The sequence below is a fragment of the Aedes aegypti genome, chromosome 2, assembly GCF_002204515.2.
Source record: "Aedes aegypti strain LVP_AGWG chromosome 2, AaegL5.0 Primary Assembly, whole genome shotgun sequence".
Lineage (NCBI taxonomy): Eukaryota > Metazoa > Arthropoda > Insecta > Diptera > Culicidae > Aedes > Aedes aegypti.
Window position 1 is genome coordinate 21,067,039 of NC_035108.1, and position 17,687 is coordinate 21,084,725.

General features: G+C 46.2%; 1 protein-coding gene across 5 annotated transcripts in view; it reads right to left on the bottom strand.

Annotated features, from left to right (window-relative positions):
• LOC5571294 (kinesin-like protein KIF13A) overlaps positions 1–16,972 on the bottom strand; it is a 131,956-nt gene extending 114,984 nt beyond the window's left edge. For all 5 annotated transcript variants that reach the window (XM_021840153.1, XM_021840150.1, XM_021840152.1 and 2 more), the window contains exon 1: positions 15,977–16,972. In XM_021840153.1, the coding sequence (XP_021695845.1) occupies positions 15,977–16,028 (52 nt within the window). In that variant the 5' untranslated portion in view covers positions 16,029–16,972. The remainder of the gene's footprint in view (positions 1–15,976) is intronic.
• Between the last annotated feature and the right edge of the window lie 715 nt (positions 16,973–17,687).

Sequence of the window (17,687 nt, forward strand, 5' to 3'; positions counted from 1 at the left end):
CTCACTTCACTGATTTTGACGGTGCTCGTTCCGGTGGGCATGAAAAGCAGAGAAAGGAAAAGGTGGTGATCAATGCTCATGTTTCTGCCAAACCGCGGAAATTCGACCAGAAGGCGAAGAAGACGGAAAACCAGGAAAGACCCTGTTATGTCTGCCAGAGCGTCAGGCATCGAATCAAGGACTGTAACAAGTTCAAGTCCTTGTCCATCGAAGAACGTATGAAGGTGGTAGAAACTCACCAACTTTGCATGGTTTGTTTGGTGCCGCATGGAAAGTGGTCCTGCAAATCAACACGCACCTGTGGAGTTGGAGATTGTACGAAGAGACATCATCCCTCGCTACACGTAGGTCAACAAACCCCCTCCGACTGTTCTGGAACAAGACAGAAATCCGAAGCCGTCATCAACATTCATCGTCGAATCGAAAGCTCTACAATATTCCGTATAGTACCAGTAGTATTGTACGGAAAGGAAGCAAAACTATCTACCTTTGCCTTCCTCGACGAAGGTTCATCGTCGACACTGATCGATAAGGAAGTTGCGGATTTGTTGAACCTCGAAGGCAAACTGCAACCATTGTGTTTGACTTGGACCTCTAAAGTTTCCCGTCACGAAGCTGGTTCCAGGATGGTTTCGCTGAGGATTTCGGAGCACGAAAGCAGCGAAAGTTTTCCTTTGATAGATGTTAGTACCGTCAGTCAATTGGATCTTCCCGTGCAAACTCTGCGATATGAAGAATTGTCTCGTCGATACTCGCATTTGGCTGGGCTACCGGTGGAAAGTTATGAGGACGCCGTTCCAAGAATCCTCATTGGGTTGGACAACATAAAGCTGTCGTTACCCCTCAAGATACGTGAAGGGCGGACACACGGACCGGTTGCCGCAAAAACCAGGTTGGGATGGACCGTTTTTGGGAGCACTGATGGCCGTAAGGTTGATTCGTGGGCCCCAGTTTTGCACATCTGCAAGAACACCAAAGAAGCTGACTTGCACGACCTAGTAAAAGGCTATTTCGCGATGGAGAATCTCGGAGTTTCCATTGCTTGTGGACCCGAAACAGAAGACGATCGCCGAGCGAAGGAGATTCTTCGACAAACGACTATCAAGCGTGCTGACGGTCACTATGAAACCGGATTGTTATGGCGGTACGATGTTGTGGAGTTGCCATCCAGCTATAATATGGCGGAACGTCGTTTGCTCTGCTTAGAGCGAAAGCTGCGGTCTAATCCGGAACTGCAAGCGGGCTTGGAAAAGCAGATTTCCGAATACCAGGCCAAAGGCTATGCCCACAAAGCAACGCCTCAGGAGTTGGCGGGAAGTGATCCGCAACGTACATGGTACCTTCCACTTGGGGTAGTGACAAACCCTCGCAAGCCAGGGAAGATACGCATCATTTGGGACGCAGCCGCAAAAGCGAATGGTGTGTCACTGAACGACGTACTGTTGAAAGGCCCGGACCTGTTAACATCGTTGCCGGCGGTTCTGTGTCGTTTTCGGCAACGAGAAGTTGCGATTGCAGGAGATATTCGGGAGATGTATCACCAGCTAAAAATCAAGAAGGAAGACTGCCAAGTTCAGCGCTTTCTCTACCGAAGTGACCCATCGAAAAAACCGGATATCTTTGTCATGGATGTGGCGATCTTCGGGTCGACTTGCTCACCCTGCTCCGCCAATTTCGTGAAGAACATGAATGCACTGGAGTGGAAAGAAAAATTGCCAGAAGCTGCTGCAGCGGTGATAGATAACCACTATGTGGATGATTATCTCGACAGTCGAGATACAGAAACGGATATGGCAATACTGGCTTCGGATGTGCGGAAGGTTCAGGCAGAGGCAGGTTTCGAATTACGAAATTGGCGTTCCAACTCTAAGAAGGTATTGCAGGCCCTCGGAGAAGACGCAGCAATCTCAAGGAAGGATTTCAGCATCGACAAGGAAAGCCAGGTGGAACGCGTCCTTGGAATGGCATGGTTACCAGAAGAAGATGTATTTGTATATTTTGTCAAGATACCAAATGGTGGCGAGTGCTCAGGATCGGCAAGGGAGGTCACGAAGCGCAGTATTCTGAGGTTTGTCATGAGCGTCTTTGATCCACTTGGGTTGATATCAAACCTGCTTGTTCACGGTAAGGTGATAATCCAAGACCTTTGGAGAGCTCAAGTTGGGTGGGATGATGCTATTCCATCGAATATCCTGGAGAATTGGACCCGGTGGATCGAGCAACTCACCAAATTAGATCACCTTAGGATTCCACGGTGCTATTTTTCCGGATACAATCCGGATAGTTATCGGACGCTTCAGCTTCATGTTTTTGTGGATGCAAGTGAGTCTGCATTTGCTTGTGTCGCCTACTTTCGCATCATAGATCACGGTCAGCCACGATGCACTTTGGTAGCTTCAAAGGCCAAGGTAGCTCCATTAAAGCCGCTTTCAATCCCCAGATTGGAGCTGCAAGCGGCAGTTATTGGGAGTCGATTGGCGAAATCCATCGAAGGGTATCATACACTACCCGTAAGCCGCAGATTTTTCTGGAGCGACTCAAAAACGGTTCTATCCTGGATTGGCTCGGATGCACGGAATTATCGCCAGTACGTAGCAGTACGAATTGGTGAAATTTTAGACGAATCGAAGGCAGAAGAGTGGCGCTGGGTACCCACCAAGCTGAACGTTGCGGACGAGGCCACTAAATGGGGGAAAGGACCTGTCTTCCATCCGGACAGCCGCTGGTTCACGGGACCAAACTTCCTCTTCCAGCCGGAGAATGAATGGCCACAGCAACAGGTGGCATTAGTTGATACGGAAGAGGAGATACGAATCGTGCACGTACATCGTACAAAGCTTATGAAACCATTCATCGAGTATGATCGATTTTCCAAGTGGGAACGAATGCTTCGAACCACTGCGTACGCGTATTCATTTGTGGACCGTTACTTGGCTTTCGGCAAGCAAGGAGCTTCACATGATAAACAAACGTTGAGGCAAGAACATTTACAGCGAGCGGAAAGGGCATTGTGGAGACTTGCTCAAGCAGAAGCTTATGCCGTTGAAATTTCAGTTCTACAGAGTGGGCTAGACGGGAAACGATCGTCGAAACTTGAAAAAAGCAGTCCAATAAGCAAATTATCGCCGTTTCTAGATGACTACGGAGTAGTTCGTATGGCAGGTAGGACTGAGGCATCTGAACTAGCTCCATATGATGCTAAATTTCCGGTTATCCTACCAAAAACTCATCGAGTGACCGAACTGCTGATAGATTGGTACCACAGACGATTTGGCCATCACAATAGCGAAACTGTGGTCAACGAGTTACGTCAGCGATATCATATCTCTGCTCTTCGAACAGTGGTACGTAGAGTAGCGAAAAGGTGCCAATGGTGTAAAGTATATAAAGCGAATCCTGTGGTGCCTAGAATGGCGCCCCTACCTGAAGCACGTGTAACTCCGTTCGTTCGTCCCTTCTCACTGGTCGGTATAGATTATTTTGGCCCGTATATGATCAAGATAGGCCGAAGTCAAGTAAAACGTTGGGTGGCACTCTTCACGTGCTTGGTCGTAAGAGCGGTTCACTTGGAGGTTACAGCTTCGCTTTCTACAGAAGCCTGCAAGTTGGCCTTGCGACGATTCATCGCGAGACGTGGTGCGCCGAACCAAATCTACACTGACCACGGAACGAATTTTGTTGGCGCCAGTCGGGAGTTAGCTAACCAAATATCAGCAATGAACCAAGAATTGTCGGAGACGTTTACAGATGCTAACACACGCTGGTTCTTCATCCCACCTTCCTCCCCGCACATGGGTGGGGCTTGGGAAAGGATGGTAAGAGCAGTTAAAACCGCTATGGAGTCGATCAACAATTCTCGTGCGCCATCTGAGGAAGTTTTTCAAACAATGTTGTGCGATGCTGAGGCAATGGTCAATTCCAGGCCTTTGACCTACGTGCCGCTGGAGACTTCGGACCAAGAAGCATTGACTCCTAATCATTTCATCCTCCTTAGCTCAAATGGTGTCAAGCAGCCGGAGAAAGCTCCTGTTGCAGAAGGTGAAGCACTTCGAAACGGATGGAATCTGTGTCGCAGCCTTCTAGATCAATTCTGGGCAAGATGGATCCGGGAATATCTTCCGGACTTGACCCGACGCACCAAATGGCATGAGGAGACGAAGCCTATTCAGGAAGGAGATGTAGTCTTCATTGTTGGAGAAACAACTCGGAACCTTTGGCCTAGGGGTAAGGTCGTGAAAGTAATCCCAGGGAAAGATGGTCGTATCAGGCAGGCAGACGTGCAGACAGGTGCAGGAGTTCTTCGCCGTCCTGTGGCAAAGCTCGCTGTGCTCAACATATTACCATCGGGTAATCCTGCTAAGTCGGAGCAGCATTACGGAGGGGGGGATGTTGCGGGAGGCGTTACGAACGTTGACGCTTCAGCAAAAAGCTCCACAGGGATGCTGCCGGCCTGACGGATCAGCTTGACATCCAATGACTTCTATTGTATGAGTGGCACGAATGACAGAAAAGCAGATGAATTGTATAATGTGGTGATGAAATTGTGTCGGATCCTGAATTAATTATTACTACGGAAAAACTGTTAATTTACTATTGATTAGAACTAGTTTTGGATTACCTTTTGATTATTGCTAGTGAGTTAAACACGTAAAACTACAATATGTACAAGAAAAATGTGTATAATTCACAAATTTATGATTTTAGGTTATGTTCCATGCACTTACTCCTACTTAATCTTACGACAATGAATTAAAATTGAATTATAACTTAAAATACTTTCTTAAACTATACAACAGTGAGTAAACTTATATTCTAATGAATGACTTAAGACTAAGACTTTAAAGCTGACTTAAACAGGTAGACTGACCTCGAGACTGACTATAAATTACAGGACGGTAACCAGGACGTAGACGTTGTATTTTGAGTCACCGAAATGTGAGTACAAATGGACATAATTATAGACTGTAGGAAAAGTGACCAACAATTTATATTTTAGCTTTAAAGCGCTATTGCCGAATAAAATGGAATTCGCTAAAAGGACTGTGACCCGTTTTTTCTACGTCTCCCACCGCGCCAACACTAGGAGTTAAAAAAATCTTCTCAAGACTGGCCTGTATTTGTTCATGCTCATGCCACAGTGTATGGTTTGGCACTGTGTGGGATTCGCAATGGGGCGCCTACCCACTAAAAAACAGTCTCCTAGGTACACCGTCACCGTAAAAAATTCTTCTCCGGCACCACCTTGCGGTATTACTTCGAAGAAGAGGCGACACATGCTACGCGCACCCTTCATTAAGCCCTTCGGCTCCATCATTAATTTGTTAGTTCCTAATCCATGCCATGCTGAGCCCTTCGGCTCCCATTAATAATTTGTTAGTATTCCTAGTTTGTGATCTAAACATGCCATATTCATGCCATATTCAGCCATTCGGCTCACGATACCATGGGTGCCAGAAACTCCCTGACGAAGGAAGTTCTCTCGGTGCTGGACGCATGCCATTTAGCACTCCAGGTTCTCGCGCATTATTCGGATAGTCCCCGGCGGTGAATCTACCCTACCCCGACGAAGACTTCCCCGGAGGTGGAAGTTCTTCCGGTACCGATGCTGCCCGGATAGGTGCCAAGGTCGATCCTGCGATTCCGGTTGGTGGATGACTTCCGGTTCACAGGTGCCCTGACGACCAATTTGGCAAGACAATTTACACCGTCTTTAGCTCAAGGCTGCACAGACTGAACAATCACAAACATTAGGCAACGGACAACACGAAACACCCAGTAGCCCAATGATGAATTTTTCGTTTGACGAAAAGTTTCCACCGACTGGAGTGGGAATCGAACCCACACTTCATGGCACAATATGCCTAAACGACTGACGCCGCTAACCGCACGGCCACGAAGCCTACAATTTCCGGGGCTTTTCCACGATCTACTCGGTCTTGTCCCCGACGGTGGATCAAGCTTACCTACCGGTTGGGTGCCGAGGTCGGTTCGGCGATTCCGGTTGGAGACTGACTTCCGGTTCACCGGCTTGTTCCTCCCTCCACTTCCGCTGAAGCAATGACATTATTTTCGTCACCGCCATGTTCACCGCGTTCCACATCACCTCATCGCTACACATTCTATCCACTACGTTGTCTACGGTTACGTCAGCACCGCAGACCGCTATCATCTCGCTACGTTCCGCAGCAAAACGTGGACACTCGAAAATGACGTGTTCCGGCGACTCCTCTACGACTGGGCACTCAGCGCAGAGCGGCGACTCTGCGTGGCCGAACCTGTGCAGATATTTCTTGAAGCAGCCGTGACCTGACAAGAACTGCGTCAAGTGGAAGTTGACTTCTCCATGGGATCTGCTCACCCATTTCGCCAGATTTGGAATAAGGCGATAAGTCCACCTTCCCTTCTCAGCGGTATCCCACTCGCGTTGCCATTTCACCATCGTGTCGGCTCGGGCAATCTTCCGGGCTCCTCTAGTACTACTAGCTTCGTAGCACTCCTTATCCTCTTCCAAAACGTAGCCGATAGGGACCATTCCGGCAATCACGCATACTGCCTCCGAAGATATGGTTCGGTAGGCACTCGCTACCCGCATGGCCATCAGCCTATACGTGCTGCTAAGCTTGACTCGGTTTCTCTTCGTCTTCATTGCGGTTCCCCACGCCGGGCTAGCGTACCTCAGGATTGACGTAGCCACGCTAGACAATAGCCTCCGCTTACTGCTGCAAATCGCCGAGTTATTCGGCATGATCCTGGACAGCGCCGTGACTGCCCTTGCTGCTTTCTCGCACGCGTAATCGACATGGCAGTTGAAGTTCAGCCGATCGTCGATCATTACGCCGAGGTGTTTTAGCTCCCGCTTTGAGGCTATGGTGTGTTCTCCCACTGTAATCTCAGCCTTTTGCACCACTTTTCGGTTGCTGATAAGCAACAGCTCCGTTTTTTGGTGGGCTATCACCAGTTTCTTCTCGTACATCCAGTTTTCGACTGCGTCCACTGCTTCTGTAGCGAGAACCTCCACCCTTTCCAGTGAGTCACCAATGACCACAAGCGTGATGTCGTCTGCAAATCCAACGATTTTGACGCCTGTTGGCAGCCTAAGCGTCAGCACTCCGTCGTACATAGCATTCCACAACGTTGGACCCAGGATAGAGCCCTGTGGAACTCCCGCATTTACCGACCTCGTCTTCTGTCCTTCGCTAGTGCTGTAGCTCAAGACCCGGTTTTCAAAGTAGCTTCCTAGTATCTTGCACAGATAATCCGGAACCTTCATTTTATGTAACGCCACAGCAATGGCTTCCCAGCTTGCACTGTTAAAGGCGTTTCTCACATCTATCGTCACGACAGCACAGTAACGGTTACCTCTTCTTTTTTTTGTCCTTGCTTTGTCGGCTGTGTCAATCACTGTTTTGATGGCATCTACCGTTGACCTTCCTTTCCGGAATCCAAACTGCCACTCCGACAGTCCACGCTCTCCCTCAGTGAACGCCATCAGTCTATTGAGGATGATCCTCTCCAACAGCTTTCCGAGTGTGTCGAGCAAACATATCGGCCGAAACGAGCCTGGATCACCGGGGGGCTTACCCGGTTTCGGTAACAGAACCAGTTTTTGCCTTTTCCACTGTGCTGGGAAATGTCCCTCATCTAAGCAGATCTGGAGTGATGTCCGGAACATATCTGGGTTGGCCGTGATAGCTGCTTTCAACGCTACGTTGGGAATACCATCTGGGCCAGGCGCTTTCTTCGGCTTCATTTTCTTGGCCGCCTCTATGAGCTCCTCATTGGTAATGATTGCTCTTTCTTCACCTTCCTGGCCATACGGTGTCGGTGGCCAGACCGTTGGCGCGTGTTGTGGGAACAACCCGTCGACGATAATCTGCAACTTCTCTGGGCATGTTTCAGCGGGTACGGCTGGACCACTGATCTTGGCCATCGCCACCCTGTATGCATCTCCCCACGGATTTGCATTGGCATCGCGACACAACTCCTTGAAGCACGTTCTCTTGCTCAGCGAAATTTCTCTTTTCAGATCGGCTTTCGCCGCCCTCAATGTTACTCTTCGCTCTTCCCTCTCACCATCGGTTTTGGCTCTTTGCATCCGTCTCCTGGCTTGGAGACATCTTTTGCGGAGGTTGCCAAGTGTCTCATTCCACCAGTATACCGGACGACGTCTGTATTTCGGCTCGACCTTCCGTGGCATGGCAATGTCGCATGCTCGTACCATCGCAGCCGTTAACTCCTCCGATCTCAAGTTCAGAACCTGCTCTTCTCTTCTGAGGGCTTCCACGAAAAGCTCTTCGTTAAAACGTTTCGTTTTCCACATCTGCTCATGAGGTGTACTCGCTCTCTGTGAGCATTGTGTTCTTCCACCAATTCTATACCGGACCTCCTGATGATCGCTATGGGTGTACCCATCGCAGACTCTCCAGTTCAGGCTTCCCGACAACACGGGACTACAGAAAGTGATGTCGATTATTGATTCCCGGCCATCTCTACGGTAGGTGCTGGTTGTTCCTTCGTTACCCAAGTCTACGTCCAGCCTTGCCAGCGCTTCTAGTAGACTACGCCCTCTTGGGTTGGTGAGACGGCTGCCCCACTCAACTGCCCAAGCATTGAAGTCGCCAGCGATGACGACTGGTCTCCGGTCGGCTAGCTTATCGGTTAGCTCGTCCAGCATCTCGTTGAACTGGTCCAATGTCCAGCGGGGGGGTGCGTAGCAGCTGCACACGTACACATCGTTAACCTTTGCAATAACGAAGCCTTCGTCCGCCTGGAACACTATTTCCTGGATAGGATACCTCCCCATCGTCCAGATTGCCGCTGTCTTCGCCTTATCAGCGATCCAGTTACCGTTTCCAGCTGGTACTCGATACGGCTCGGCAAGGATAGCTACGTCGCACTTCGATTCCGATACGGACTTCCACAGCAGCTGTTGCGCTGTGTCACAGTGGTTGAGGTTTAGCTGAGTTACCTCCACTGCGGTTTAGAATTTCTCGCTTGCTTGAAGGCCGGGCACTTAGGGCCTCCCGTCGCGTGTCTGTTGCGACTTTTGTCCTTGCAAATCAGGCACCTTTGCTTATTGTTGCAATCCTGCGCCTTGTGACCTTCGTCGCCACACCATCTACAGAGCTTACTTCTGTCTGGTCCTTCGCAGTTTCGTGCCAGGTGGCCGTATTCCAGGCACCTGTAGCATCCCTCCGGTCTCTGGGAGATCTTCAGTGGACATACTGAACAACCGACCCGAATTTTCCCGACTTCCAGCGCTTTGTTGGCTGCGTCTACTGGGAGCTTTATCGACGCCGCCTGTGTACCAAGCGGTGCTCTTCTTAGCCGTACTGTCATCTGCACCGTTTCCAGATCGCACTGTTCCTTTATGGCGGTCCTCACTTCCTCTTCGGTGGTGATCCAATCCAGATCCCGCAATTGGAGTGTCACTTCAGGGCACATGGCTTTCACCTGCACCTTTTCGCCCATGACTCTCTCGGTTAGCTCTTTGTATGTTGAGCTTTTGTTCACCGAGTCTTTTTTTAGCTCGATGAGCATGTCTCCCGTCTGGGTGCGTCTGATCTTCTGAACGTCGGCACCAAACTCCTTTAGTTGAGGGTCCGTCCTCATGGCCCGCAAGACTTCAGCATAAGTGTCCTCGCTAGTTTTGACGACAACAGCTTCGCATTTTGCCTTCTTCCTGATTGGCCTTTGCTTTCTGGCATTCTCCTGTTTGCCTCTCTTCTTCTTGTTCCGGACCTCTTGCCATGGGATATCGCCGGGTCCCCCACTGAGCACTTCATCCGCCGGTTTTGGATTTGCATTTTTCGGCTTCTTGGGTACAGCCTGTCTTTCGTCTCCTGGTGACGACCTATGTCTTTTAGGGGTGAAACTTGGCGTAGTTCCTATTCCCGCTGACCTTTCTTTCCCCTTGCTATCTTTCCGAGGGGCTATGCCGGTTTTTGCCGGCTGCACTACCGCAGCTGCCAGGGCCTTTTTGGTCGCCGCTAACTCGGTTTCAACAGCATCAATCCTCTGCATCACTTTCCTCCAGTCCTTCACGGCGGATCTGAGGGTTCCTTGAATCCTTGCCACGAGGTCCTTGATGTCTTTGTGCACGTTGTGCCTCTTATCGACGAATTCCCGAAGCTCATCTACGACGGTTTTCGCCGCTTCCACCTTCGATTGGCTCGGGGGTAACTTCCACGCACTTTGCAGCTGATGTTGCTGCTGTCTCTCACGCTGCTCCTGCTCACTTTGCGACTTATCCCGCCGCTCCTGTTCACGTGTTCGCTGCTCGTGCAGCTCATCTTCGCCATGCTGGTGTTCCAGCTGCTGCTGTTCCAGCTCCTGCTGTTGGCCTTGCTTCGGTGGCGACCTCGGCAAGCCACTTTTTGCGAACGGATTCGCTGCTTCACCTACGTTGATGTTATTCACTTCCATGCTTAAGGGTCCCCCCTCCAAGCCGCTATCTCCACCCGTCGTAAGTAGTCGTCCTTGTGATCCCGTGGGTATCTTTGCTTGCAGTGAGGTCCACGCGAGGGCTGACACGGTCCTTCATGGGGTACCGGGTTCAGAGCCAGATCGACGCTAGTCAGGAATATCCATCTGAGCCTACTTCCACCAGCTAAGGTGGCGAGCTTTGAACGTACTAGGAGGCCTGCCACGGTTTTAACGGGACGGGGACAACCGTTCCATTAGCCCACCTGCCGTTTCAGAATAGTGTCACCCATTCTTACTAAGGAAGTGGAATAGAGCGATTGTCAGCTCTATAGCGTCGTGTTGATACAGTCCTTGACCTTGTCCTTGTCCTTGCAGCCAGTATGCCGTAATTAGGATCTTACTGGCATCGATCCTAATGTGCCGGTTGGCACTCCAATGGTTGGGCTAAGGCACTTTGAAAGCGGTACCAGGTCGCTTGTTCAGGGTTACTTGCAGATATGTGGTTTTTTGTAGAGATTCACCAGAGCCCACTGATGAACCCCCGCCACATCCTAGGTAGACCGTGCTTGAGCCCCCGGTCAGATGGACCAGACGCTCGGCTACCTCCCGAAGGAAGTACTAAAGGTGGTATTCCATACGGCTGTATGTACAAGTTTCGCTTGGGAAGGGTAAAAATCCCAAGCTCCCACCTGGCACCTCCTCACTCTAGCTGATGTCAGAAGGACAACAGTGCCCAGGTTGCACTACCAGCTAAGTACGCAACCCTTTGCTGGCGGTCTTTGTCATCGTTAGACCCGTGGAAGCGTGAGGTAGGGGCTTGTGAGGACCAGAGCTATGTTGGACGCTCCTTCCTGGTTGTCGACTCACCATTTTGCAACCCCCCCCCCCCATGTCCGTGTGTGTGTATGTGTGTGTGTATGTGTGTGTGTATGTGTGTGTGTGTTACAAAAAATGTCACTCAATTATCTCAGCCGTTTGTCAACCGATTTAAACACTTTTAGCTCTAAAAGAAAGCTACAACATTCCCATAGAACGCTATTGAATTTCATTGCGATCGGACATTTCATTACAGAGTTATGATTCAAACAGTATCGTGAAGTACTAGAAAAAGCATATTCTAATATTTTCAACTGTCTGCATTTTGATCGATATCTCAGCCATTTTTGAACCGATTTAAGTTCTTTTATCGGCTAATGAAAGCTCTGACATTCAATCATAAGCCTTCAAATTTTCATTGAAATCGGATTACTAGTTTCAGAGATATCATTGGAAGAATTTTTTAAAGTACTGGAAAAAAAAATTTCTCTGAAATATTCATTTTTTTACATTTTGATCAATTTCTCAGCTATTTTAAATCCAATTTAAGCTCTTTTTTCGTCGATTGAAAGCTCGAATATCATTCACAACCATATTGCAATCGAATTATAAATTACAGAGATAAAAATCATTATTTTCAAAAATCTCTAAAATTCCCCTTTTTACCCTTCTTACAACCATAAGAAGGGTATAAAGATCGCTTGAAAAACCGACTTTTGATCCGAGGCCCGGAGGGCCAAGTCTCATATACCAATCGATAGAGCTCGACGAACTGAGCACATGTCCGTGTGTGTGTATGTGTGTGTGTATGTGTGTGTGTGTTACAAAAAATGTCACTCAATTATCTCAGCCGTTTGTCAACCGATTTAAACACTTTTAGCTCTAAAAGAAAGCTACAACATTCCCATAGAACGCTATTGAATTTCATTGCGATCGGACATTTCATTACAGAGTTATGATTCAAACAGTATCGTGAAGTACTAGAAAAAGCATATTCTAATATTTTCAACTGTCTGCATTTTGATCGATATCTCAGCCATTTTTGAACCGATTTAAGTTCTTTTATCGGCTAATGAAAGCTCTGACATTCAATCATAAGCCTTCAAATTTTCATTGAAATCGGATTACTAGTTTCAGAGATATCATTGGAAGAATTTTTTAAAGTACTGGAAAAAAAAAAATTTCTCTGAAATATTCATTTTTTTACATTTTGATCAATTTCTCAGCTATTTTAAATCCAATTTAAGCTCTTTTTTCGTCGATTGAAAGCTCGAATATCATTCACAACCATATTGCAATCGAATTATAAATTACAGAGATAAACATTATTTTCAAAAATCTCTAAAATTCCCCTTTTTTTAATTTAAACCTGCACATAAATCTTAAAAAAATCGCTGGCAAAATCATTTTAGGACATCAATTTTTCATTTTTCGATATTATTTTACAGGATGGCAACATGGGTTTATAGACCCTCTTAAACTATGATAATAAGCGTATGAAAACTAATAAAGTTCGATATCCGCCTTTTGACGTGCAGTTTCCTGGACTTTTTCGCAAACCATTAAACTATTAGGGCAAATAGAACATAGTCACAACATCCTAAAGTTTAGTTATACACCGGGGATTCGCTGGTTGGAACACGACTGCCTTCCATCTAGCGAATCCGACCCGTTAGTAGGAAAGACTGACAGCTGGTGAAAATGCTCCACACGAACGCATCTGGACAGCAAATCGCCACAAAACGCACATATACATACGCATTTGTTCTATATATGGAGACTTCAAAGCGGCGATACTCAGACGTCAAAGTCAGTTTGACATTTTCTGTTGACATTTGAGTGCTTTTAGTTGGAATATTTTCCAACCAGCGAACATCCAACCATCGAGTCATTCCATGTAGCGGAACCCCAACGAGCGAATCCCCACTGTACTGGTACAAGGTTCCAAATGAATGATGAATAATAATTATCTCATACCTGTATGGAAATGTAAGAAGGGTTCAGTCTCACCATCGGTGGATTAAGTCAGGTTTTTAACTAGTGGTCCCGGTAAACTTCATCTTACCACCAAGTAGGCTGTTGTAAACGTCTCTTGTCAAGTGCAACTGTGGAAAACTTACGTCAATCCATTCATCCATTTTCAAGCCATTTCGTGACATTCAAACACCACTCCATTTTTATTTACATAGATAGATGAAGCAGTGCTTATGAGAAGATGATAATCCTTTTTTCGCCCTCCAACGCCCACAATGTTTTGAAGGGCAGTAAATGTTTAAACAAGTGCTGGAACAAAACTTATTAGAATTTTCTAAATTATTCAAAAACATACAACAAAATTGGTCAATAGTTATTTGATTGTTTATCAATAGTTACACTATTGAACCAGCAAGTAGACTATTTAAGTACTCTGATGAGCCCTCAATATGATTTCAATAACAATTTTACAGTATTAAAATGGATTGCTTTGATATGAATTCGTCGTAAAGTGATGCTGCTCTATAAACAACATGAGCGTTGAAATATCTTTATAATTCATGAGTTAGATGAGCTTTGAATGGAACAAATTTATTGAACCAACTGCTCAAGTTAATTTAGGGCAAAATTCCGCTCTTTTTAATAAGGTAGTGATAAAATCATTGGCGTAAATACGGGGGGGGGGGGGTCAAGGAGGGTCTTTAGCCCCCCCATAGAAAAGTTAAAGTCCCCTCTAGAAAATGTAAACTCTCATGCTAACATGCACCTTGCTTAAAGGATTTTTTTTTTATCAAATGGATCAAGGCCCCTCTAGACTCTAGTTCAAGTTACGCTAATGGATAAAATTCACTATGCAGTGACAGAACGAAGGTAGCAAAAGCCACAAATGCGATCCATGAGAGATTTTTGAAAACCATAGGGACTATAGAATAATTGTAAAAGAATGTAGAGTATATGTAGAGGAAATGCATCAATTTTCGACCCATTCATACTATTTTGACCTACTTTGTATGAAAATCCGAAAATTGGCACAGAATTCTTGTAGGTCGAAAATTAGTGCTTTTTCCCCATGACATTTTTTTTAAAACAACACGACATCTCCTCATCTAAGGCCTAACTGTAGTATAAAACGCGCAGTTATTCACCAAGCTGAAGGACGTGGGTTCGAATCTCACCGGTCAAGAATCTTCTCGTAAATAAAATTTTCTCGACTTCCCAGGCCTACTTCACGATATACACATACAAAAAATTACAAATCGGCAAAGAATGCTCTCAGTTAATAATAATAACTGTGGAAGTGCTCATAAGAACACTAAGCTGAGAAGCTGGCTTTGTCCAAGTTGGGACGTAACGGCAGAAAGAAGAAGAAGAAAAAGAAGAGTATCTTCGTGCTGACCACACGATGTACAAAAATTCTCAATGATTAACTTTGGAAGATCTCTTAAGAATACTAAGCTGAAGAGCATGATCTATTTATTTTTATTATCTTTATTATCGAGGCTTTCAGCCGTTGGCTGGTTCGTCTCCGCTAGAGCATGATCTGTTATTAGAGTTTCTTAGAGCTCTTTTTTTTCAATACTGGCAAAAAAAACATGTTCATCGTCTTTGCCACTCGATAATCAAATTCAAAAAGAGACGATTGGCAAACAAGTCTCTCAGTCAATTACTGAGGAAGTGTTCATAGAATACCTAAGTTCAACAAGTAGTGAAAATAAGGTAAACTCTATCCATTAGTATAAGGTAAATTAGGTGGCGACACCGGAATACAAAGTGGAATGGATATAGCGTTTGAAATCGCTATTTGCACGACTGGGTGTGTTGGCCAACCGTAATCCATCAGAATCAAGCGCTTCTGACTGGCAACGTATGGTCGTCGAGCATACGTGATAAATTTATACACCCTGTCGCACCAGATAAGATGTCACGGCTGTACTGAACATATTCACCAGGTCTGAAGTGTAAGTAAGCCGAAGACGACTTTTCTTTCACAGCAGGAAAAGAGTCGATTTGCAGGAGAAACGTAATCAATTTCGTTGAGTGATATCGGCCACATTTTTTTCTATATGATAACTCGATGATTAAATCGAAATCGTTTGACTATGCCGAGTTCTCACATTTTGCGCTCGAGCATGTACCTACCAGTCCGCTACAATGAAAACATTCAATGAGCCATGCATTTTCAATGAACAAACGACGACGATCCAACAGACTGATTGACTGAGTGCAGTAACAGAGCCATAACGTTCTTTGTTTGTTGATGAAGTCATAATTGCACACATTTGCACAAAGACCTTATAATAAGGTAAACTATGAGGATTGAAGATAGAAAGCTACAGTTGCAGATTGACCAAAGTGCCAAATATTTGGATTTGAGGAAGACGAGATCTCGTTTTTCGCGAATTTCCTTCTTCACTCAAAAGCTTTTACTTTGCAACCCGCTCCGACCGACTGCTGCTGTTTCTGCTGGATGGCGAGTAGTGGTGCTGCACAGCATTAATTGAAGGTCAAACGTTTGGTTGATTTCGCTCGTCGAGAAATCGAAAGCCATTCCGTTCCATTCCTTCGAACAATCAATTGAAATGAGTTGTACCTATAGATTTCGATTTTTGTTCGGGTTATTGCGCGACCATCGATTTCAGAATGCGATGATGACTAATAAATTCTACGTGTAAGGAAATCAAACTCGTGTTCTATATACGCAATACGCTGGAGGAGGGTTAAGGGAAAACTGTGAAAAGGGGGGTTTGGTTGGTAGACTTACCTCGGCGATTGAAGGGACGAACCCGCACCGCGACCTTAATTTTGTCGGACATTTTCGTTGGCTTATGTTGAATCCTTTTTTATCTGGACACGATTCGGTTACACCATTAAACAAATTTGTATAACTTAAACCAATCAACACACTAAACCAGGGGACATTGAATGAGAGGATTGGAAACTTTTCTCAATCAAAATCCTTCACGAGTAGAAGGGGGGACAGGCAGGGTACGACACTCAAAAAAACTCCTCACAGGGGGGGTTACACCTTTGTTGTGCACTTGTTTTTCTTCTCTCTCTCCGCCCTCTCACACACCACCAAACTGCTCGGATTTTACTCGCAAGGAATAATAGCAATATGAAAACCCCTTTATTTCACCGCCTATTGCGATGGCTCTTCTGTTGTTGTTGGATGGCTGACACAAAAAACACACTTCACGACCTACGAAGAAGACCAAAACCAATAAGAGGACAGCCAGGACAGGACAGGACAGAAGAAGGAGGCCTTCTCTCACACACTCTCTCGCTCCTCTAGCAGCTCGCCATCTTGATTTTTGGGGCTGATTTTTTCCTTATTGCTTCCTTACACACCACCACCGAAAACAGGAGCTCCAGGAGCTTCCGGAAGGATCCCCTCTGGAGGGTCCAGAATCTTCCGGGAGGACACTTCACTCTTCAGTTGCAACACCTTCTATGATGAATCGTATTTCTTCCTAACACACACTGATCGATAAAGCAGTTTCACCAGCCAACCCGAGGAAAATTCCGATACACGACTTTCCGGACAAAATCGCGGAACCGTTCCCGTTTCCGAAACGCGAACTACTAGCGAAAATGGTTCTGCAACTTCTGTAATCGCCGTTTTTCATGCTTCATGCTGCCTGGAGTGTATTTTCTTAATTTTTGTTAAATACTTGTTATTCAAACACACACGAGAGACGAAACCACGTCCGATCGCCGCGAGAGCAGAATTAACACAAAATCGAATCGCAGCACACGATGAATGACAGCTCCGTTCCAGCAAAAGTCCAAAATCACTCGAATGAAGCAGGTGAGCGATGAATGGGAGCCCGTTAGGTTGTGTGGAGCAGAGCGAGATGGATGGATGCACGACGAGACAGCTGACGGTGGCGAGTAACGGGAGTGTGAGTGGGACCGTTGCATCGCGTTGCGTTGCTACTGGAGTCGTGTGGGTATTTTTAGACGTTTCATTCATGATAAACAGACGCAGCGTGAGACTGGAATGACAGTGGGAAAACGTTCCTAAAGGGCTGAGATTTCCACTAAAAGGATAGGGTGACTGATTTATTTCTTAGATGGTTTGATTGATTTGTTATCGAAAAATGTTGATGCCTTTTTGTTAAAAATTGTCATGGGCCAAACAGAAAATTCAAAATTTTTCATCTCGATGAAATAGGAGTAGGCATAGTGAGCACCTGAGAGAGACTCGCGAAGAGGAAAAATATCAACGTCATAGGGCCCATTCACAAATTTCATAACGCTCTAGGGGGTGGGTGGGTGTAATTGAGGCGTTACAGCTCATACAAATTTTATAGAATACTAGTGGTCCCGGCAAACTTCGTCTTGCCATCAAGTAGGCTGTTAAAAAACGTGATGAATCGTCCCATACAAAATGACAGTTCCTTTCACGCTCGTTTTTCCGACTTTCCCGGTAAATATCCTGGGATTTTTATACTCACAAACACGTCGGAACA